The following is a 24940-nucleotide window of genomic DNA, read 5'->3' as shown; positions in this document are numbered from 1 at the left end:
AACAGGCTTACGGCCGGTACATAGTCATTAATCACTCCCTACATTATACATGCATCCAACTACATAAAGACTTGTTAGTAATAAGAGACTGAAGCTTTGGAAGTGACACTCTATCAAAGATATTTAAGCACTTCAAAGAAATAAGGAACAATGGTGGATGACGTCCTTCCTGCGTTCTTTTGATTTACTAACGACTGGGAGACGAATGTTTTTCACCACAAAAAAAAAGTTTTCTCCTGGCATTTCAGGGGGTGATCGATTATTATGCTTTTCCACATGACTTGTACTGACGATACAAGACTGTCCACATTGCATTCGAAAGGTACCAGTAGAGCGTACCGGACATCATATAGATAATCTAACTTGATAAAGATCTACCAAATTTCAACAATGTTCAACATCTGCTGTTAAAAGGTAAAAGAACGTTAATTTCTCATCATGTATGCCTTGATAACGGGTTTGAAGTGATGGCTATCACCATCATTGTATGCCCAATTGTATAAATACGTATCGAACGTATTAGATTTTGAATGGTATACTGCATGTTGTATTTTCTTAAGGTCTTGTTTAATTAGTTAAATTTGCGTATTAAATGCAAATGCCAAAATATCTCCATAGGAGAAGAAGAAGAAGAAGAAGAAGAAGAAGAAGAAGAAGAAGAAGAAAAAGAAAAAGAGAAGAAGAAGTAGAAGAAGAAGAACGAATACAAGGCAACGATGGAGAACGCCAATGCAAAGAAGAACAAGAGCATGTAGAAGATAGTAAAAAGGATAAATATATTTCAATTCGGAAATGTTTGTTTGGACTTTACTCTCCGCTTAATAAGATTATGATGGCGTCCGGGGAGCGAATTTTTTTTCCCAAACAGGTTTACCTATGAGAGTAAAATCCTGCCTCCTGATTGGTTCAGAGGTATACGCATCATGAATATTCATGACTGAGCTGAAAGATACTAGTAGTGTTACGCATGCGCGTGACACAAGGCGAAGCTGCTCATGCAGCTCATCGAAATCCAAGTTTGAGTTCGTTGATGCAGCGCAGCTATAGTACGTAGGATATACACTGCATGCATGGAAAAGCTTGTCTTTGACATGTGTAGAGCCTGTATATATTACTTTATGTCCTTTGTTTTCTTTGGCCAGGTTCATCTGTCACAAAGGAACCAGAACCACTGATATGTTTGTTTGTTTTGTTTTATTTCCACTTTTTCATATCAATACAAAGAAACATACAAATAAATATAATGAATAACATGTAAGTTTGACAAAATTTGTTTCTAGTTAAAATAAAAGTTTCATACAAAAGGAAAAAGCAGGAGACCACATGTCGTAAGCGTAAATGCTTGAACATGACCGTACGTGGCCTCTGCCGAGTTAACAAAATAAAAGAACAACCCATGCAACTGCATTGTATTCAATGTTAAATAAGATATAAGTGAAGTGATTAAAAGTGAGCATGGCTGAATTAATTTTGAGTGAAAATAACAAAACAAATTTAGTGAAATATTTCGTGTTGAGAAGTGCATTTGTGCAAGGTGCAACAATAAGCTTGGTGGAACAAAAAAGAGACTAATACCGTGATATTAATTGTGTGTTGGTTTCAGTTACGGGTGATAATATTAAATGTTTGTCAAGATATCATGCTCAGAGCAACACAGTGGCTTTGACCCACATCCAACCATCTCATGTCGGACCATCCTGATAAGATAATTCATACCCCTTGTGTGTGTCTATTGTGTATTCTTGACAGCTAGTGTGTGCATTTGTTGCTTATGTGTTTGTAAATACATGAGGGTGGGTGGGTCTGTGTTTATAGAGAGAGAGAGAGAGATAGTGTTTGTATGTATAGCCTATGTGCGAAACTAGAATATTAGTGTGTGTACTGTAAGTGAACTCTTTGAGAAAAAAAATCCGCAGTGTAAAACTATATAAACCAAGCATCAGAATAACCAGAAATGTTCACAAACAAACAGACCCCCCCCCCCCCTTCCCCAATAAAAATCCCCTCGCACCACAGCTAGCTCACATACATTTTGTACACCTAAATGGCCAGCAAAACTGAAGTCCACGCGCATGCACTAGGTACTGCAGCTCAGCCACAGTGCTGTGAACTCAGTCGTGAATATTCATGACGCGTATACCTCTGAACCAATCAGGAGGCAGGATTTTACTCTCATAGGTAAACCTGTTTGGGAAAAAAAATTCGCGTCCGGCGAGGGCTACTGATTCCCAGAAATGACTTCGGACCCCCCCCCCCCCCCCCCCTCCCGTGAAACATAAATATATACACTCATTCGACTACTTTGCATGGTATTTGGAGTGACTACACGACCAATCCAAGACTTCAATATTCGTCTTTAATATCGCGAAAAACGACACAAGGCATAAGGTGTGACACCTTTTTTTCCTCTGTCTTTTCTTCGTATTTTCGCATTATTGTAATGCAGTTGTGCAGAGGGGACCATTTTACAAGATTCACTAATTCTGCAATGCCGAGCAAGATGAACTTTACTTTTGGTTGTGTAATTCTGTTTTTGCTGGCATTACTCGCCGTGGCACAAGGTAAGCATACGACGTGATTCATGTATGTTAATTTTGTTTAATGTTTGCACCCTCATATGTTATCGAGGAGGCACAATGAATCAGTGGTAGAGCAGTGGTATCGTAACCGGGAGGTTTCGGGTTCAAAACCAAGTCAAAGCGTTCGTGCCCTTTGCTAATTAAGGCATAAATTCTCATTACCAAGTCCCAAGCCGTCGGTCCCATGATTGCTTACGTAATTGTTGTGATCTCGTCTATATAATTATGTTTACATTTTGTAATGCATGTAAACAAAAAGACGAACCACCATAATATGTGGACAGTTACCGGTGAAAATATATTATATACATGCGTTCATATATATTTGCAGAAAGGTAGAATGTTAGTTAAATCGTCCTAGAACACAATTTGATGGTGTGCACTAATTTGAACCGCGCTAGTAGACCAACACTCACGAAACCAATGCCAACTAGACCGAAAACCTCGAGACCGAAAGCCTTCGAGACCGATCAGCCACGGGACTAACAAAGCAGACAAAAAGGAAATAGGGTTAATGCCCATCTCTCACGAATGAAATAAAACGTAACTTTATGAAAAATATTTGTGCAGACTTTGTGCAGATTTTTTTTGTAAAGAGTGCTTTTATTCTTGTATCATAAAATAGTATAATCAGCCAAAGTATTATTTCAAACTGACATTGTGTTCTTCTCAGAACCTGGATTTATGGATGTAGTATCTTTTAAGACCGAGCTCTTCGTGTGTGTATGTGTATTTTTATGTATATGTATATGCAACTTCATATAAATGATTATTTTCTTCATAAACTAAAGGAAGATAAAAAAAAATTACGAGTTAATTCATTAGTTAACAGTTATTATTTCACAAGAAATTTAGTCACAATTCTCCTCTTTCAGCATTACCTGAAATAAAAAAGAGAGGGGTGGGGGCAGCTTAATATTTGTTTTTTTTTCTCTCGCCCCTTCATTGGGCCAACAGAGGAATCACATGCATCATTTACATGTAGGAATAATTCCGACGGTGAATTGTAGTTTGGTCTACAACCAGTTTGTCTACTTCCCAATTAGTCTATTCCCATAATGGTTTACATCCAGCCATAATGAATGGCCGTCCAGAGGATTTTTTATGTTGGGGACCGGGGTATAATGCAATAAATTATTGAAAATGTATTGCATTTTCTGTTTTTTTTTTTATTTATGGAAACTGCCCCCTCCCCTAGCCCCCGCTGCGTACAGACATTGTTCAGTGATAAAGCAATGGCCTCGTAACTGTGAGGCCCCAGGATCAAAACCGTGTCGATGTGCTATATTAGTGCCCTTTTGTGGAGCATATTACTGTCATTTATGACTTAAGGGCGTAGGCCCCCAAGCCGATAAGCATAGTAGCATACACATGCTTTAGCGGTCACGCAAAATACACATTGGCAAATTATTATTCAATAAAATCTGAGAATGTATACTATTATCTAGATCTATTATTTTCAAATCATTTTTTAAATAATTCCATAAATTTGGGAAAAACAAAAATTTTCCAACTATATGAGCCACAGTGTATGGGCAAAGGCATGGGGAAATCAAGTTTTGGGGAATAAAAAGAAAAATTAAGTGGATTAAACCATATAGAGCAATTGATAACTAGTGAGGACATGACGTCACAAACTGATAACCATCTTGGCAATTTGTGTTGTGATTCTCATTGTTCCATAGTTTTACATACTTTTTCAAAAAATTGATAGCTTTCTTATTAGTTATCCGATTTCGCTCAAACTTTTGTTGATTGGTTTTTCAGATTTTTCTGCTTTTATTGAAAGTAAGTTATTGTTCGAGTGGACTTGTCCTTAAACAGCTTAAACAACTCTGATAAAGGTAGGAATACACTCTGCAAAATAAAGAATACAGATTTGTATGTTCCTGAAATGTGCACCCCCCCCCCCCCCCACCTCTCTCTCTCTCTATCTATTGATGTAGATTTGTTAATTCTACAGAGTTCACGTTTTGGATTTATGTATATATAGACTAAATTAAATATTGGAGCCGATCATATATGTTTATGCTTACATTTTCGATTCTTTGCCTTTTTCCAAGATATCAACGAGTGTAGTTCTAACCCGTGTCTACAAGGCTCTTGCATCGATCAGATTAACGGCTTTACGTGCTTTTGCAGCGATGGATTCATGGGCACAAATTGTGAATTAAGTAGGTTTTACATTTTCATTCTTATCAAACATTGTAATGAGCTAAACAAAAAAGGTCAAAGAAATCTATAATGTAATATTGAAAAACTTTCATGAAGGAACGAAGTGATCATAAGCATTTTTTTTGTAAAAAGTTGCTTATTTGTTTACCATTTGATTCATAGACTTGAAATGTCATCCAATCCCCTATCAAGTTGAATAGATATTTGTATCTGTAGCTCAATTCCTTAACAGCTAAATACAAAAACTCTGATAAAGATATGAATACACTCTGCAAAATATAAATAAAGATATGTACGTTCCTGAATCGTGAATACACTCCAACTTCCCCTCTCACTTCTGATATATATTGTTATACATCAGTGTTCACGGTTTGGATTAATGTATACATAAAAGAAATTAACACTTGCAGCCGATAATCTATTTATTGCCTATGCTCAAATTTCCGGCTTCTTTGCCTTTTGTTAAAGATATCAACGAGTGTAGTTCTAGCCCGTGTCTACAAGGCTCTTGCATCGATCAGATTAACGGCTTTACGTGCAATTGCACTGATGGATTCATGGGCACAAGATGCGAATTAAGTAGGTTTTGCATTTTCATTCCAATAAAATATTGTAATGAGCTGAAAAAAATTCAAAGAAATCCATAATGTAATATTGAAAAACTGTCATAGAGGAGGGAAGTCATCATTAGCATTTGGTTCAATTCATAGTGTTATAAAAGTTGCTTATTTGTTAATATGATTTGATTCATGGATTTGTAATACAATCCCGTAACAAGTTGAAGAAATATGTTTATCTATAGCTGAATTACTTAACAGCTTATAAACTCTGATAAAGCTATGACAAATCCTTTACGAAATAAAGAATAAAGGTGTGTACGTTCCTGAATTCCGAATATACTTCCATTCCTCCCTTTCTCCCTCTTCATATATATAATTGTTTTATACTTCAGAGTTCATGTTTTGGATGGATGTATAATTATAAAGACGAAATAAAATATTGTAGCCGGTAAAATTTGTAATGGCTTTGGTCAAATTTTCGACATTTTGCCTATTGTAATTATTTAGTTATATATAGCAATCACTCTAGTATAATATAATGTAATGCTATACACAAATCTTATTTATAGGATTTGCAAACCCATCATGTATTCTTCTTTTACTTTATTTTAGGCTTTATATAACGAGAGTCAGGCTCGACTAGCACATGTGCTATTTCTGACTCTATTTTACCATCAATCACAAGCTTATTATAACTAGTCATTTATTGTTTTACTCTTGACACAAATTTGCTTATAACTATTTGTTTTTTTAATAATTTACATCGCTGTAGAATATGTATTTTTAATTGATGTCATGTTTATATTAATATAATACTCATATTGTCATTGTACATGTATATGTCATTTGTTTCAATGGTGGTGAATATATACAATCAATTCAATTTTAAAAGATATCAACGAGTGTAGTTCTAGCCCGTGTCTACAAGGCTCTTGCATCGATCGGATTAACGGCTTTACGTGTTTTTGCAGAGATGGATTCATGGGCACAAGATGTGAAATAGGTAGGTTTTGCATTAAAATTGTAATGAGCTAACCGAAAATTCAAGGAAACCTATTTTGTAATATTAAAAAACTTTCATGAAGGAGGGAAGTAATCATACAAATCTTGTTTAATTGATATTGTTTTAAAATGTGCTTATTAATTTTGTTTTTGTAATTGATTTCTGTAGCTTAATTACTTATCATCTTAAACACTCTGATAACGATTTGCATACACTCTGCAAAATAACGAATAAAGATGTGTACATTCCCATACCCCCTCTCTCTCTATCATGGGCGTAGATCTGTAATTGATACCTATTGTTCAGGGGGGGATGATCTATTAATTCACCCCCCTGAACAATAGGTATTACGTAAGGATTGACGCCCATGCTCTATATTGAAACTTTAACGTTCAAGTATTGTATTGATGTATATATAGACGAAATTAAATACTGTAGCCGATTATATATTCAATGTCTATGCTCAAGTTTACGATTCTTTGTCTTTTTTTAAAGATATCAACGGGTGTATTTCTGAACCATGTCAATATGGAGGCTTGTGTTTGGATTTGAATAACTCCTATACGTGCAGTTGCGAAGATGGATTCACGGGCACAAACTGTGAAACAAGTAGGTTTTTGCATTTTCATTCTTATCAAATATTGTAATGAGCTAGAAAATAAAGTCAAGGAATTCTATAATGTAATATTGCAAAACTTTAATAAAGGAGGGAATTAATCATTATTATCACGTTCAATTTACGTTGTTTCAAAAGTTGCTTATTTGTTTTTGATTTGATTCATGTATTTGTAATTTCATCCAATCACGTATCAAGTTGAAGAAATATTTATATGTGTAGCTTTACTACTTGACAGCTTAAGCCGGGGTAATAATCTCCAAGTTGGGAAGCGCTTAGATATTGTAATAAGCCCCATATAAAAACTGTGTATTATTATTATTATCATCATTACCAAATACTCTGATAAAGCTATGATTACACTATGCAAATAGAGAATAGAGATATGTACGTTCTTGAATTTTGCATATATTCCCACCCCAAACCCGCTCTCTACTTCTCTCTCTTTTGATGCTCATTCGTTATACTTCAGAGTTCACGTTTTAGATTGATGTTTATATAAACGAAATTAAATATTTAGCCGATCATATATTTAATGCCCATGCTCACATTTTCAATTCTTTGCATTTGTTTAAAGATATCAACGAGTGTAGTTCTAGCCCGTGTCTACAAGGCTCTTGCATCGATCGAATTAACGGCTTTACGTGTTTTTGCAGCGATGGATTCATGGGCATAAGATGTGAATTAAGTAGGTTTTGCATTTTCATTCTAATCAAATATTGTAATGCTAACAGAAAATTCAAGGAAGTGTATAATGTAATATCACAAACTTTCACAAAGGAGGGAAGTGATCATAAGCATCATTTTCAATTTATATTGTTCTAAAAATTTGTTTGAAGATTTTAATTCATTGAATTGAATTTGAATTTATTATTTTATTTATTTTATTTTATTTATTTTATTGAAATATATTTTATCAGGATAGCAAGAATCAGATATACATTGTAGATACAAAATATGTTTTACATCATGGTCCTGAACAGGATAAAAATGTAAACATGGAAATATGAATAATGAATATCACCAAAGCTCACAGGCAATGGTAAGAACATTATAAAACTAACATATAAGCATAATACGCATTAAAAGTAGTAAAAAGCACCAAAAAAAAAACAAAAAAAAACACGACAATGTAATAATTGAAATTAACAGCGGAAAAAACATCGAATCACTTGAATAAAAGGCATTAAAATATCATCAAACAAATAGAAGAGGAGAAAAGATATAAGGAAACTGGTAACAAGTAAAGGAGGAAAGAGAGAAAGAAAGAAAGAAGGGAGAGGGAAATGGAGAGAGAGAAAAAAAAGAGAGAGAGAAATAAGCCATGTCAAAGCAGTAAATGAATCAGCATTGTATCACACGGGTTTAACAAATTTGTCTTTGTACATACGTTTAAAAACATCGATAGATTTAGCATTTTGAAAAGCAGAAGGTAAACTATTTCAGATTTTACCTCCAGCGTATCTAAAACAATTCTTAAAACATTCAAGATTAGGCTTGGGTAAAACAACATTCAGCGTATTGGCAAGTCTAGTGTTAAAACCATGTCTGTCAAAAACCATTTCCACTTCATTGCATAATCGTACTGGGACTTTTCCATGAATACAGTTGTACATTATACATAATAAAAAATAGTCCCGTCTAGTATCAATGGATTGCCATTTTAATGAATTCATTATATTCAAGCTATTTACATCATAATCAAAATTCCCTACGACAATACGTGCAGCTCTATTTTGTAGTCTTAAAAGAATATTTCTGTTTTGTAAAGAACAGTTTCCCCATACGGAACAAGAATAATCTAAGATTGGCTGTATGGTACATTTGTATATTTTATTCAAAATGGAAGAGCTTAAAGATTTACTGAGCTTTCTCAAAGTAAAAATCTTATAACTTAATGATTTGGTAAGAGATTTAATGTGGATATCCCAAGATAATCTATCATCAATTTCAATCCCTAAATATCTGATACTTCTTACTTGTTCTATTGTTTCAGTATCAATATGCACCTTCAGACTTAATTCATCGTTACCTCGTGTGTTACTACTTAACATCATAACACTACTCTTATTAGTATTAATACGTAATCTATTTTTACAATACCATTCATTTATAGCATACAAATATGTTTGGAGCTTAGATGTAATGACATTAATCTCTATATCAGAAACATATAAGACAACATCATCAGCGTATATATTACATGTACTTAATCGTAAGCAATCAGTTATATCATTTATAAAAACAAGAAAGAGGGAGGGGCCTAAAATACTCCCCTGAGGAATTCCTATAGTTATGTCCTTTGTTTCGGACAGTTTACCATGACAATAAACTGCTTGTTTCCGACCAGATACAAAACTAGAAAACCATTTAAGTTCAGTATTTAAAATTCCATACTTATTCAATTTGGACAACAAAATTTCATGGTCAATACAATCAAAACATTTAGAAATATCAAGAAAACATGCACCAACTTTTACCTTTTCATTAAAAGATTCGTACCAATCATCAATGACTCTATGTAAACATGTATTAGTTGAATGATTTGGCAAAAAAGCTTATGGTCAACACTAATAAGATGATTAGTCTGCAAGTAAGATAAAAATTGAGACTGAACTTCCTTTTCAAGCAGTTTAGCAATATGACATACGACTGAGATGGGTCTATAATTTGAAATATTATTTTTATGACCTTTACCTTTATAAACAGGCGTAGTTATGGCCAGTTTCCAATCATTAGGTAAAAATCCACAATTTAAACTTTCATTAAAAAAACAATTAAGAGAAATATTAATATAAGGAGCTGAGATTTGAAGTAATTTTCTATCAAATTCTAAGATATCAAGGCTACTCTCTTTCGACAATAGAGAGAGATTATGTTTCGTTTTCCCGGGACTAATTTAATTTCAAGACGAAGGTATGTATACTTTCAGGGTGCTTCCATGATAAATCATGATTAATCGTTCAATTTATTACTGTCTAAATCAGATGGTAAAACAAAGTCTTTTTTCCCCCTTCCAGTAATTTTGCTTAATTCCTTCCATAACTTCTTACTATCATTACTATATCTCTCAGATACTGAATCAAAATATTCTCTCTTCTCTTTTCGTATCAGCTTGGTGACTGAATTCCTGAGATTTCGATATTCAGTCAATAGATATGTAATTTATTAACAAAAATACATCACAATAATGACAGTACATTATATCATGAACAATCATACAATGCAAAGATATGAATGTAAAACTTGTTTGTTTTGTATTTACATATATACAATCAAATAATACAGTATCATGTAACGTTTTTACATTTCTTAAAGAAAAGAAAAGAAAAAACAAAAAATAAAGTTTAATTTGCTATAAAATCATTATAAAGAAAGATAACACATCTTTGAACAAATGTAATCATCAATGTGTTCTTAAAATTGAAAAGGATGTATCAATACAAATTAATAATATCATAAAAATGTGCGTACATGGATAAATCATGTAACAGCTTACGGGCAGCTATAATCGTTAACAAGAAAGTGTATACATATATATAAAGAAGACAAGTACAATAAAAGGAAAAAAGAAAGGGGACGGGGTTGACCCCACGTCATTTACATAGAAGGTAGGTTGAAAGATGTCTCCGAAAAGATAACCTCGATGTTTGTAATCTAATTTCATCTGGGAGATCATTACACAGCTTTGTTCTTACAAACGAAATACAAAATTGCCCTTGCGTTGTTTTACATTTTGGCTGATATAGAGTAAGCCACTTTCTTTTCTCCTAGTTGCAAATCTGTGCTGCATCATCTGACAATAATCGACTAGAGAGTGTGGTAAAACACCTCTTACCAAACCATACATAAATGTTGATACAAGAAGTTCATGAAGTTTAAAAATATTTAATATTTCTAGACTTTGAAAAAGAGATTTGTAGTCTGTTCTATTAAAGTGGACCTATTGTAATTGCTCTAATTGCCTTTGTTTAACTTAAATATATACAATTTAGATTACTTTTGTAAGTGCTCCTACATACTTCTACTCCATAATAAAGGTTAGGTTGTATAAAGGCCTTATATATTAACACAAGTATATTCCAAGGAACAAAATGTCTTAGTTTAAACAGAATGCTTACTTTCTTTCGTATGCATTTGCTTATCGTCTGAATATGTTCTTTCCATGAAAGATGACAATCAATTTCAATTCCTACAAATGATCCAACGGATTCCTCTTTAATATCTGACCAATATGGATGTGTAATGTCATACCATCCCGTTTCAAGTTGAATAAATATTTATATCTGTAGCTTAATTACTTAACAGTTTCAAACACTCTGATAAAGCTATGAATACATTCTTCAAAATAAAGATTACAGATATGTACGTTCCGGAATTGTGCATACACTTGAACTTGCACCAATCTCTTTATTCACGTATTGTTTAAAACTGCAGAGTTCACGATTTGGATTGATGCATATGTAGAAGAAATTAGGATATTGTTACCAATCATATATTTAATGTGTTTGCCCACATTTGTTATTCCTTGCTTTTTTTAAAGATATCAACGAGTGCATTTCTGAACCGTGTCAATATGGAGGCTTGTGTTTGGATCTGGATAACGCCTATACGTGCAATTGCAACGATGGATTCACGGGCAAAAACTGTGGAACAAGTAGGATCATGCATTTTCATTTTAATCAAGTTTTTCAATGAGCTATACAAATTAAATGAAATCTATAATTTAATATTGAAAAACGTTCTTAATTGAGGGAAATGACCATTAGCATCATGTTCAATTTATACTATTTTAAAAGTTCCTTATTTGTTTTTTATTTGATTCCTGGATCTGTAATGTCACCTAATCCCATATCAAGTTAAAGAAATATGTTCCCCCTTAGCTCAATTACAATAACAGCTTTAAAAGTCTGATAATGCTATGAATACACTCTGCAAAAATAAAGAATAAAGATATGTACGTTCCTGAATTTTGCATACGCTTTAACTTTAACACCTCTTTATTCACGGCTGATAAATGAGGAAACGACAAACCGTTCGAAGTATGCATTTTTCGTAGCTTTTATTTAACATTGAATTCTGTCATTCCTACATGTTTAATTTAACAATGGCGGTACATGAATTCACACCAATATTATAATAACATTACACACAGATTTGAGTATCCAACCCAATTACAGAACTAGTGCTGGAATCTAAGATGGAAAATGAGGATTCATGTGAATGAATGTAATCTGCACCCCAAACATGAACCTTAAAGTCTAATTATGTGAAATCCATTCGTATAGCCAGAGAAGGGTTAAACAACGGATAGAAACCCCTATTCGTAAACTAATGTCCCTCTGCATTGCCACGAGCACCTCTTGCTAGCCGTCATTAATGCCCAATCAAACGGGGAAGATTGTTTTATGTAACTCGGATGCACCACTCATTCCCAGCTCTCAACAACGATTCCAGCAAAAGTGCATTACACACAAATTGGAGTATCCAACCCGATTATAGAACTAGTGCTAGAATCAATGCTGAAAAATGAGGAGAATCGCACCCCATACATACCTGATATCCAAGTACTAAGCCATCAGGAATGCCGCCCCATCAAACGAGGAAAATTTTGATGTAACCCGGGTGCACCACCCATTCCCAGCTCAATGCTGGAAAATGAGGAAAAATCTCACCCCATACATAACCTCATATCCAAGCGTTAAGCAATTAGGAATGCCCCCCCCCCCCGACCAAACGTGTTTTTCACCCGGGTGCACCACCAATTCCCAGCTCTCATCAACGATTCCAGCAAAAGTGTTCCCAACCGGGCCCCATCACTTCCCTCCAGGTATACCTCCCCGCATGTTAAAACGAAAGAGGATCATGAAATGACTTGTCCTACGAATGGTAATATAATTTCTTGCTAATATGATGTAAGTGTGTGAAGGCCAAAATTGATAAAAATCCACCAACGAGCAAATTAAATAGCTCGCCCTCAAAGAACAGAGTTTTACCGGATAACCTATTCAGCTCGAGGTGAACATTCTTGAATTGAATAATTGAAGCCTACTAATTACCAAGCAGGAATGTATAACCACTCCGGAAACCATATACCCAGTACTGCAGGCAACCCTTGCTTTTTCCCACTTCTTTTAACCAAAATTCAGACATAACTCCCTAAAAGAAATTGCTTTACTCCATAATGTTACAACCTTACTTTAAAACCGCCACCAATAACCACCCATAGTTTACAAATAATACATAGGTGTGAATGCGTTATGGTCCGATGTAGTCTAGTTCTGGACCCTTCTCATGATTTTGTTTTATTCGCCGACTATAAGCGTTAAAGTGCGGGTTCATAGAAAATCACAAATATGGCAAATATCGTATTACTAGAAACTGGTCTGCTAACAGATGGCCATCATGCAAGTTTTAGGTTAACTACATATCGGGTGATTTATAAAAATACAAATCAAACAACTTCCATAGCATCTGGGATATGCGAGAGATTCGCCAGAAAATAACGATGTTTTAATGCCGTCACAATATGAACCAACCCTGCCCAAGCAGACGACATCCCATAAAGAATGAACATAATTGCAATGCTTTTATTTCTCAAATTATAATGAGTTTAGTCTATATAAATGTGATGGAATCTTACACCATTCAAAAAGGGATATGACCCCCATTCTGATAACTAAATTCTTTTGTTTGTAAATACACAGGATAGGAGTTAATGAACAATCAAAGAAACCACACTTTCAAATTAAAAAACCTCCGGAATGATAGCATGGACGTCATTTGTTCCCTCTTGAAACGCCGAACATGCCGCGGTGTGTGCAGCTGAAAATACAATGGCGTCTTATTTTGTTTACAAGCGACGGATTCCTTTTTTTGTTAATCCTTGCATTTTTCAACAAAATAATACCATGCACAGGGTTTAGAGTGAGGCAATAGTTTAAAAATTTCGCCTGAGGGCATTGAAGTAAGAGAAATTACTGAAGAAAATATGACAAAACAGGCACTGAAATTGTGTGAGATGTCATGGAACATCGTCTGCTTGTGCACATCATGTTCAACATGTGACGTCATATCTCAGCAGCGACCGGAGAGCTTTTCAGGTGCTATGTCAGGGCTGTATCTAAGCGTTTTGTAATTGTTAATAATCATTACTTCAAATGTTTCCAAGCATTGGCTTTTGATAACCTTGGCCAATCAAAGTGTCACCTTTGCAATAATGACATTAAAGTTAGTTATTTAAATCAATAAACCTTCTCTTTAAGCCGTGTGATGGCGCGATCCTTAGTGACGGCGCGTTTCGAGCAAGTTCTGGACCCTTTTAATGATTTTTTTAATCGCCGACTATAAGTGTTAAGCCGAGAGATGGCGCACGCCGTCACTAAGGATCGCGCTATTACTCGGCTTAACGCTTATAGTCGGCGAATTAAAAATAATCGGTTCAGAAAAGGGTTCAGAACTAGACTATGGTCGATGCGGCGCATAAGTGTATTCACTATGGTGCAATTAATACAATTCACGAGGCGTAGCTGAGTGTATTTTGTGCCATTGCGAATACTTGAATAGCCCTGCATCGCCATATGAAGCGACGAACGAAAACCTGTGTATTATTTAATTGATAAAATTGGTCGACAATCTTACTTAGCAAGTCGATAACACTGTAAGCCTGCAACCTTTATAAGAAATAACGTGTGCACACAGACGATCGCGGCAGAAGTGGCCTCGTACACAGACTGTGCAGTGCATGATGCGACTTGAATAACACGCAGCGTGCAATATTCCTTTTTGTTGCACCTTTTTTTACGGCTGTTATCATCAAAATGCACTTCCCGTTGGTGTATAAACCACTATAATTGAGATGTTTAAAGGGTGTCCCTGTAATTACAGTGTACTCACATTCCATGTTCCAACTCTGATGGTATTCCTATTGCGAACAGTAGCTGGCTGACAGTCGGGGTCCACCTGTCGCACATGGGACACCCTACCAGGCGAGGTACTTGTCCCTTGAGGTAGACGAGCCTCCTTCACGCCTTTGTCTTTTGCTTTAGAGTTGTGGTTCATCATAGTTGTTCTTGGAATAATAGTGAAGTGGTTTTCCGTTGCCTTCTTCACCGCAGTATGTAGCCGTATCTGGGGTTATCCAGCACGCCAGACATTATCAGAGATTCACCGTTGTCCTAAAAGGATCTTCCGCCGAAACACTAATACTGCATCGCTGCTGCCCAATGCAAAGCAAGCTAGGCTTATTTAAAGGCGGCCCAAACTCGCCTTCACAATTCAATGTCTTAGGGGATATGCAAGTTTGAATTGGTCCTACTGGTGCCACCCATGCAGTACCACCACCAGCCCCTGGTGCTGAATGGTCCCCCCCCCCCTCACTCAGGGGTCGGAATGACCGCATGCGTGTTGCCAAATTGTCCATTAAAGGGGTACTTTTTGTGCGACAAAGTCCGGCCCGAGGATTGTAAAAAAAGGGGTGTATTTGACTTTTCACCCGGAGATTTCTTTAAAAAAGGGGGTGTTTTTTTTCTTTTTTTTCTCCCATCTCTTTGGATTCCTGAGAAATTATTCCTAATTTAGGGAGGTACATTGAGCATTTTTCCTGATTTAGGGGGGTCTCCAAGGCAGGAAAAGCCCGCGAAAAGCCCGCGAAAAGCCCGCGAAAAGCCCGCGAAAAGCCCGCGAAAGGGGGGTTCGAAAATGTTGGCAGTCCTCAGATAGGGGGTGCTTTCAAAAAGAGGGAACGAGCATATGCGTACCCTAAATAACACTGAGTGGGGGGGGGGGGCAGGCGCGGATCCAAGATTTCTTAGGGGGGGCCCAAATTTGAAATTATGCGAGCAAAATATTGGTACGTAATGGTGACCAACAGCGACGTAATGCGGGGGGGGGTGCAGGAAGGGGCGAGTTTTCCCCTCCCTCTTGACGTTTCATTGAATTATTAGAGAAAGAAGACGATTCGTTCTACCGTTCTCGAAAATAATCCTCGTCTGATTTAAGTTCCCCCCCCCCCTCCCGCGCAAAGCGCAAGCTTTTACGTTTCATTAAATCATTAGAGAAACAAGACAATTCGTTGTACAGTTTTCGACTCTTAATCCTCGTCTGAATTCAGGTTCCCCCCTCCTGCGCGAAGCGCAGAAGCTTTTACAATTCATTAAATCATTAGAGAAAGAAGACGATTCGTTGTACCGTTCTCGACTCTTAATCCTTAGATTCAGTCCACCCCCCCCCCCCTCCTGCGCGAAGCGCGGAAGTTTTTACATTTCATAAAATCATTAGAGAAACAAGATGATTTGTTGTACAGTTCTCGACTCTTAATACTCCTCTGAATTAAGTTTTTCCCCTCCCGCGCAAAGCGCGGAAGCTTTTAAGTTTCATTAAAATCATTAGAGTAAGAAGACGATTCGTTGTACCGTTCTCGAAAATAATCCTCGTCTGATCTAAGTTCCCCCCCCCTTCCGCGCAAAGCGCAAAAGGTTTTACGTTTCATTAAATCATTCGAGAAACAAGACGATTCGTTGTACAGTTCTCGACTCTAAATCCTCGTATAAATCAAGTTTTCCCCCTCCTGCGCGAAGCGCGGAAGCTTTTACATTTCATTAAATCATTAGAGAAAGAAAACGATTCGTTGTACCGTTCTCGAAAAATAATCCTCGTCTGAATTCAGTTTCGCCCCCGGCCCCCTCCCGCGCGAAGCGCGGAAGGTTTTACGTTTCATTAAATCATTAGAGAAAGAAGACGATTCGTTGTAACGTTCTCGACTCTTAATCCTCGTCTGAATTAAGTTTTTCCCCTCCCGCGCGAACGGCACGGAAGCTTTTACGCTTCATTAAATCATTAGAGAAAGAAGACGATTTGTTGTACAGTTCTCGACTCTTAATCCTTAGATTCAGTCCCGCCCGGCCCCCCCCCCCCCCTGGATCCGCGCCTGGGGGGGGGGGGGGGGGGGGAATGGTCCCCTTTTAGTCGCCTTTTAAGACACGCAGCGGATACGTGGGGGGGGGGGGGGAGGGGTATTCTTGACAAGTTGACAGGCCCCAAGCTTCGTCAATACCGTTTCACGACTCACCGGATAATTGTTGAGATTCCGGTCCTGAGGGCTGGGACTTGGCCTTGATCTTGTTAGTCCGCAAGATCCGAGCCCGCTGCCTGAGGCTGTGATGTTTCTCGGCCTGCAGAACTAGCTGATATAGGTCTAGATATAGGCCTCCCTCGCCTACGAAGTCGCTCATTTCGTACCGACTCTTTCGCCTTGAAAGTGTACCCGTCTTTCTCTTTTTACTTGCGGCATGCCGGTCGCTGATTCCTATTTACAGCACTGAACTAGCTCATAGTCTACCGTACAAACGAACACACTGCAGCTCAAAAATGTAATCACCTCTCCACTGCAGTGCAGACCCGGCCCCCTCACTCAGGGGTCGGAATGACCGCATGCGTGTTGACAAAATGTCCATTAAAGGGGTACTTTTCGTGCCTCAAAGTCCGGCCCGAGAATTGTAAAAAAAGGGGTGTATTTCACTTTTCACCCGGAGATTTCTTTAAAAAGGGGGGTGTTTTTCTTTTTTTCTCTCTCATCTCTTTGGACTCCTGAGAAATTATTCCGAATTTAGGGAGGTACATTGAGCATTTTTCCTGATTTAGGGGGGTCTCCAAGGCAGGAAAAGCCCGTGAAAAGCCCGCGAAAGGGGGGTTCAAAAATGTTGGCAGTCCTCAGATAGGGGGTGCTTTCAAAAAGAGGGAACGAGCATATGCGTACCCTTAATAACACTGAGTGGGGGGGGGGGGGCGGGAGTGCAGATACCGTGAAAAGGAGTTAATAACAATTTTCACATTAGCGAATACCAACAATCAAACTAGGTATTCAAGGAAATTAAAGGGATATCCACTGCCGATGCAAAACAAAGTCAATGTCAGTTAATTTGAGTAAGAATCCACTGATATTTTTGATTGTCGAAATCAACAGGTCTTGCCACTACCAAACGCCACGAGAGAATGACACAATTCCCACGTGCATGTACGCACTCTTGCAATCGCGTGATATGCGTTTCGTGTGCAAATTGTGGCGCGTTTCCGAATGCGCGTGTTGTCAAGAGGCGCCAAATTCTTGACAACAATGTAAACAAGCTTAAATTGTTGCGTTACAATGACCAGCAAAACCAAAACAAAAATAGAATTGCCAACCAGCCGTGTATAAATATTTTTGGAAGCGTTTTTGTAACTCTTTACAATTTCCTCTATTTTTTTTTTTTTTCACGGTTTGGATTGATGGATATGAAGACTAAATTGAATAATGTAGCGGATAATATATTTAATGTCTATGGTCAAATTTTCGATTCTCTCCATTTTCCAAGATATCAATGAGTGTAGTTCTAGTCCGTGTCTACAAGGCTCTTGCATCGATCAGATTAACGGCTTTACGTGCTTTTGCAGCGACGGTTTCATGGGCACAAGATGTGAATTAAGTAGGTTTTGCCTTTTCATTCTTATCAGATATGGTAGTGAGCTTTAAAAAGTCATATATTAACACATTTTCATAAAAGAGGGAAGTGATAAATAGCATCATGTTCAATTGATATTGTTTTGAAGGTTGCTTATTTGTTTATTATTTGATACACGATTTGTAATGTCATCTAATCCCGTTTCAAGTTGGAGAAATATTTCTGTCTGTAGTTTAATTACTTATCAGCTTAACAAATCTGATAAAGCTATAAGTACACTATTCAAAATAAAGAAGAGGGTTATACACGTTTCTAGTTTTGCAAATTCACTCCAACTTTCCACCCTCTCTCTATTTATATATAAATCAGAATACACGGTTTGGCTTGATGCATATTTAGACAAAATTAAATATTGATGTGTTTGCTCAAATTATAAATTATTTGCTTTGTTTAAAGATATCAACGAGTGTTTTTCTGAACCGTGTCAATATGAAGGCTTGTGTGTGGATCTGAATAATTCCTATACGTGCAATTGCAGCGATGGATTCGTGGGCACAAACTGTGAAACAAGTAGGTTTTTGCATTTTCATTCTAATCAAATATTGTAACGGCCTAAAAAATAAATTCAAGGAAATCTATAATGTAATAATGAAAAACTATTAAAAAGCAGGGACTTGAAATTAAGCATCATGTTCAATTTATTTAGTTTTAAATGTTGCTAATTTCTTTTTTATTTGATTCATGGATTGAATGTCATCCAATCACATCATTAGCTTTAATAATTACTTAACAACTAAAATACTCTGATAAAGCTATGAATAAAGTCTGCAAATAAAGAATAAAGATATGTACGTTCTTGCTTTTTGCAGACATTCCCAACCCCCCCCCCCCCGCTCTCTCTCTCTCTCTCTCTCTCTATCTCTCTAAAGATATATATTTATTATACTCAGAGTTCACGTTTTGGATTGATGTTTATATCAGTGAGGTTAAACATTGCAGTCGATCATATATTTAATGCCCATGCTCAAATGTTCGATTCTTTGCCTTTTTCAAAGATATCAACGAGTGTAGCTCTAGCCCGTGTGTACAAGGCTCTTGCATCGATCAGATTAACGGCTTTACGTGTTTTTGCAGCGATGGATTCATGGGCATTAGATGTGAATTAAGTAGGTTTTGCATTTTCATTTTAATCAAATATTGTAATGAGCTAAAAAAAAAAAAGTCACGAATATCTATAATGTACTAATGAAAAACTTTCAGGAAGGAGGGAAGTGATCATAAGCATCATGTTCCATTTATATTGTTTTTAAAAGTTCATTATTTGTTTACGATTTGATTACTGGATTTGAAATGTTATTCTATCTTGTTTTAAGCTGAAGAAATATTTATATCTGTATCTTAATTACTTAATAGCTAAATATCTATGAATACATTCTTCAACATTTAACTTCAACCCTCTCTCTTTCTATACTGCAGAGTTCACGGTTGGGATTGTTGCATAATTTATGAAGACGACATTTTTTTACAGTAACCAATTATATATTTAAATGTGTTTGCCCAAATTTTCGTTTTTTTTTTTTTGCTGCTATTTTAAAGATATCAACGAGTGCATTTCTGAACCGTGTCAATATGGAGGCTTGTGTTTGGATGTAAATAGCTTTTATACGTGCAGTTGCAACGATGGATTCACGGGCACAAACTGTGAAACAAGTAAGTTTTTGCATTTTCATTCCAATCAAATATTGTAATGAGCTAACAAAAAAGGTCAAGAAAACATATAATGGTAAATTGACAAATTGTTTCATTAATTTGTGATGTCATCCACTCCCGTAATCAAGTTAAAGAAATATTTCTATCTGTAGCATAATCACTTAACTGCTAAAGAACTCTGATTAGGCTATGAATACACTCTGCAAATAACGAATAAAGATAAGTTCCTAAATTCGGCATACACTCCCCTCCCCCTCTCTCTATTGATATTTATATACTTTAGAGTTCACATTTTGGATTGATGTATATATATATACGGAAGAAATTATATATTGTAGCCTATCATAAATTTAATATCAATGCTAAAATTTTTGATTCTCTTCCTTTTTTTTTAAAAGATATCAACGAGTGTAGTTCTAACCCGTGTCACAATGGTGGCTCTTGCATCGATCGGATTAACGGCTTTACCTGCTTTTGCAGCGATGGATTCATGGGCACAAACTGTGGAACAAGTAGGTTTTTATACAGTAGGCTTGCGGGTGCACCATGTGAGAGAGAGAGAGAGGGTTGAGGAGTCCTGGAAAGGACTCTGACTCGGTAATCTTACTTGGGGGTATATAGTCCTGGAAAGGACTGTTTGTTATCTTAAGTAGGTTAAGTAGGATTTTGCATTTTAACTATAATCAAATACTGTAATGAGCTGTACAAAAAAAAAAAGCAAATCTTTACTGTAATATTGAACAATTTCACGAAGGAGGGTAGTAATCATAGCATCATCTTCAACTTATATTAGGGTGGTCACACTGCCTGTGCAAACAGTCTGCTCGCGAACAAACACACACAACAGCAGTCAGTTGGTAGAAATAGCAATTGTTGTAAATGTATTTTAAAAAAACTAGCCAATATTTTTAAATTTTTATTTAACATATATTTTAGCATACACTACAATTCTGTGTAGTTTCATTGTTATAGCCATGAGGGAAATATGTTAATTATTTAATTAGAATATTGTCTTTTCAGCTATGTGTGACATGGCCCGCTGATCGCCCATTGACTCGCGCTGCTATTCTGCGTGGTGAAAATGCACCTCAATGTATAAAACTCCCCTACAAGAATGCAATATCCTCATGTGTTTCATTCATTGAATCAATTTGTTATTTACACTCAAGGTAGCCACAACTGTACTGAGGTCACCAACGTTTTTGCTACTCTAAAATTCAGTCCTTGTGGAATGTTATGGCCTGTTGAATGGTTTCTCGGAAAATCGTCATAAATCCTCAAATCTGACATTTTTTAAATAAGCAACTATACTGTGATGTAGCTGAAAGTCTACAAATTCTTATCATGTGATCGGTTTTTCTGAATAATTTGTGAAACACATGAGAAAATAGCTGTGACGGTTTCAAATGAAATATATGTCCATAGCTGTCTGATATACATAGGTTTCACTGATGTATCATGTTCGGTTTTGATTTGATTACATATGCGCATATATTTTCACAACTTTTTTATATCTGCAGATTCGCAAAAATTGCAAAAATTACTTATTTTGTTGGCTTCTGTTTTCAAAACGGTAATAGATATATGAATTTTCTTTTTTGTATTTTTTCCGCAAAGATGATATTTTAGTGTCTGATAATTTAATTTATTATTTGTGTCCGAGAAAGTGATGAATTAAGTTGTCAACTTTGTCGAATTATGCCATTTTTGCCAATTTGACCATTTCTGGCAGGTTTTTCAGTAATTTTGCGATATCAAAGAAATGGTTTAAAATCACAACGCATTGACCGATTTTAATTCTATTTTTGTTTTTAAGCTTTCATAAAGCTTGATCATTTGCAACTATCAAATAACATGTGTTTGCTGTAATTATTTTTGATGAGCTATACCTACCTATATTGTTTTAAAATTTGCTTAATTAATTTTGATTTTATTCATGGATATGCCTATGTTAAGTCCCCCAATCCCGTATCAAGTTGAAGACATATTTCTATATGTAGCTTGAAGGGGGTGTAGCCTGATTCGGGGCAAATCGGGTAAATACGACTACGGACGACGGACCGCAGCAATCACGTGCGTGCAACATACGCGAAACCGAAGCGTGCGGACAAATTCGGTCTGTTTCGCGAACGCTGACCATTTGAGTAAGTCGCTGACTACCGTTATATCAAATCCATTCGTTTACGTGCAGTTGTGCAAAAGAAGACGTAGATGGCGTTAATCAGAATTTGCCGGTCCACAACCCCTTTACTTAACTGCTTAAAAACTCTGATAAAGCTTTGAATACACTGCAAAATAAAGAATAAAGATATGTCAGTTCCTGATTTTGCATACACTCCCTCTCACCTGCCCTCTCTCTCTCTCTTTCTCTCCAATGATATATATATTTTGTATACCTCAGAGTTCACGTTTGGGAAAGATGTATATATATATATCTAGACGAAATTAAATATTGTAGCCGATCATTTATGTTATGTCTATGCTCAAATTTTCGAATCTTTGCATTTTTTTAAAGATATCAACGAGTGCAGTTCTAGCCCGTGTCTACAAGGCTCTTGCATCGATCAGATTAATGGCTTTACCTGCTTTTGCAACGAAGGATTCATGGGCACAAACTGTGAAACAAGTGGGTTTTTGAAAGTTTTATGGTGGAGAGAAGTGATCATAAACGTCATTTTTAATTTATATTGTTTTAAAATTTGCTTAATGAATTTTGATTTGATTCATAGATATGTAATGTCATCCAGTCCCGTATCAAGTTGTAGAAATATTTATACTTGTAGCGTTATTACTTTACATCTTTAAAACTCTGATGAAGCTATGAACGCATTCTGCAAAATAAAGAATAAAGATATGTACGTTCCTGAAGTTTGCATACACTCCCACTCCCACCCCATTCTCTCTCTCTCTCTCTCTCTCTATTGATATATACATTGTTATTACTCCGAGTTAAAGTCCCCAACAGAAAAAAATATTCCGTGTGCCCATGCATTGACCCATAATGTATGGCCGTACAGAGGATTTTGTTATGTTGGGGACCGGGATAAAATGCAATGAATTATTGATAATTTATTTCATTTTCTTGTTTAATTCTTATTTGTGGGAACTACCCCCTTCCCTGGCCCCCGCTACGTACAGTCATGGTTCAGTGACAGAACAATGGCCTCATGATCAAAACCGTGTCGATGTGCGATGTTAGTGCCCTTTTGTTGGGCATTAATCCTCATTACTGTCATTTATCACTTAAGGGCGTAGGTCCCCTAGTCGATAAGCATATTAGCATACACATGCTTTAGCAGTCACGCAAAACAAACACTGACAATTTTGTATTCAATACAGTCTGAGAGTGTATACTATTATCTAGATCTGTTAGGAATAAATCATTGTCAACATAATTCCATAAATGGGGGTAAACAAAAATATTCCAACTTTATGAGCGACAGTGTATATTTATTGTCTATCCTCAAATTTTGGATTATTTTTATTTGTTGAAAGATATCAACGAGTGTAGTTCTAGCCCGTGTCTACAAGGCTCTTGCATCGATCGGATTAACGGCTTTACGTGTTTTTGCAGAGATGGATTCATGGGCACAAGATGTGAAATAGGTAGGTTTTGCATTTTCATTCTATATAAATATTGTAATGAGCTAAAAGAAATTCTAGGAAATCTATAATATAATATTAAAAAACTTTCATGAAGGAGGGAAGTGATCATAAGCATCTTGTTCCATAGATATTGTTTTAAAAGTTGCGTATTTGTGTTTGATTTGATTAATTTGTTTGAAATGTCATCCAATACCATATCAAGTTGAAGAAATATCTGTATCCGTAGCTTAAAGGGATAGTTGAGTTATGTTGGGCGCTACACAAAATATTTTTTGTGAGATAATGAAAAACTGAGTGTCAAATTTGAAAGAACATACAATTTAAATGACAAAATCATCTTTGTTTCATCAAAATCGGTTCAGAGACGGCTGAAATATCCATAAATATAACGACTTCTAATATTTGTGTACCATCACAAATATTAGATAACTTGAAAAAGCCGTTGACAAAACAAAATAGCGCCTTTTACGTCGTATATCAGCCAATGCCGATGTTGATTTTTTGTTGTTGGCATTTTCGTGTTGGTTATATTACGCACAACCAGCCGGCCCTTGTATTGTTATTTTAATTAAATAATTAATTAACGGTCACTGTATTTTGGGGGAAAGTGGAGCTGAATTGGTATGATCGTATTGGCTAAATGTCACACATTTGGGGGTCTAAAATTACCTTCATAGCAAATTTATGTTCTAAAAGGGCACAAGAAATGTCATACATAATAATAAGAGCAATAACCTCGCACTTTGAAGGCATTTGCGGTCTGAAAACAGAACTCAACTATCACTTTAATTACTAAACAGCTTTAATGCTCTCATAAAGATATGAATACATTCTGCAAAATAGAGAATAAGTTCATGTACGTTCCTGGATTTCGCATACACTCCCGACCCCCCCCCCCCTTCATCTCTATATTGATATATTTTTTGTTTTATACTTCACGTTTTGGATTGATGCATATGAAATTAAATATTGTAACCAAGCATATGTTTAATGTGTTTGCCTACATTTTCGATTCTTTGCTTCTTTAAAGATATCAACGAGTGCATTTCTGAACCGTGTCAATATGGAGGCTTTTGTTTGGATCTGAATAACTCCTATACGTGCAATTGCAACAATGGATTTACGGGCACCAACTGTGAAACAAGTCGGTTTTTTGCATTTTTATTCTCATCTAATAGTGTAATGAATTAAAAAAATATATACAAAAAAGGGGGAAAGGAAATCTATAATGTAATGTTTAAAAAAAGTTCACA

The 24940-nt window shown here is 36.1% G+C and overlaps 1 protein-coding gene and 1 long non-coding RNA gene across 2 annotated transcripts; both read left to right on the top strand.

Annotated features, from left to right (window-relative positions):
- The first annotated feature begins 2342 nt into the window (after window positions 1-2342).
- LOC115923762 lies at window positions 2343-5286 on the top strand. The gene is made up of 3 exons (XR_004064072.1): window positions 2343-2561; window positions 4643-4753; window positions 5223-5286. It is a non-coding gene; the product is annotated as an uncharacterized LOC115923762 (long non-coding RNA).
- Window positions 5287-6207: 921 nt separating this feature from the next.
- On the top strand, window positions 6208-24878 carry LOC115923854 (fibropellin-1-like). Its single transcript, XM_030985242.1, has 12 exons — window positions 6208-6317; window positions 6813-6926; window positions 7511-7621; window positions 11477-11590; window positions 18285-18395; window positions 18828-18941; window positions 19427-19537; window positions 19968-20081; window positions 20480-20593; window positions 22597-22707; window positions 23577-23687; window positions 24718-24878. Exons 1-12 carry the CDS (start codon window positions 6296-6298, stop codon window positions 24876-24878), a joined length of 1308 nt encoding a protein of 435 aa, XP_030841102.1. The 5' UTR covers window positions 6208-6295.
- The last annotated feature ends 62 nt before the right edge of the window (window positions 24879-24940 follow it).

This window comes from Strongylocentrotus purpuratus, unplaced genomic scaffold (genome assembly GCF_000002235.5).
Source record: "Strongylocentrotus purpuratus isolate Spur 01 unplaced genomic scaffold, Spur_5.0 spur5_scaffold_14, whole genome shotgun sequence".
In the NCBI taxonomy this organism is placed as follows: domain Eukaryota; kingdom Metazoa; phylum Echinodermata; class Echinoidea; order Camarodonta; family Strongylocentrotidae; genus Strongylocentrotus; species Strongylocentrotus purpuratus.
This window is presented reverse-complemented; position numbering and strand designations above follow the sequence as displayed.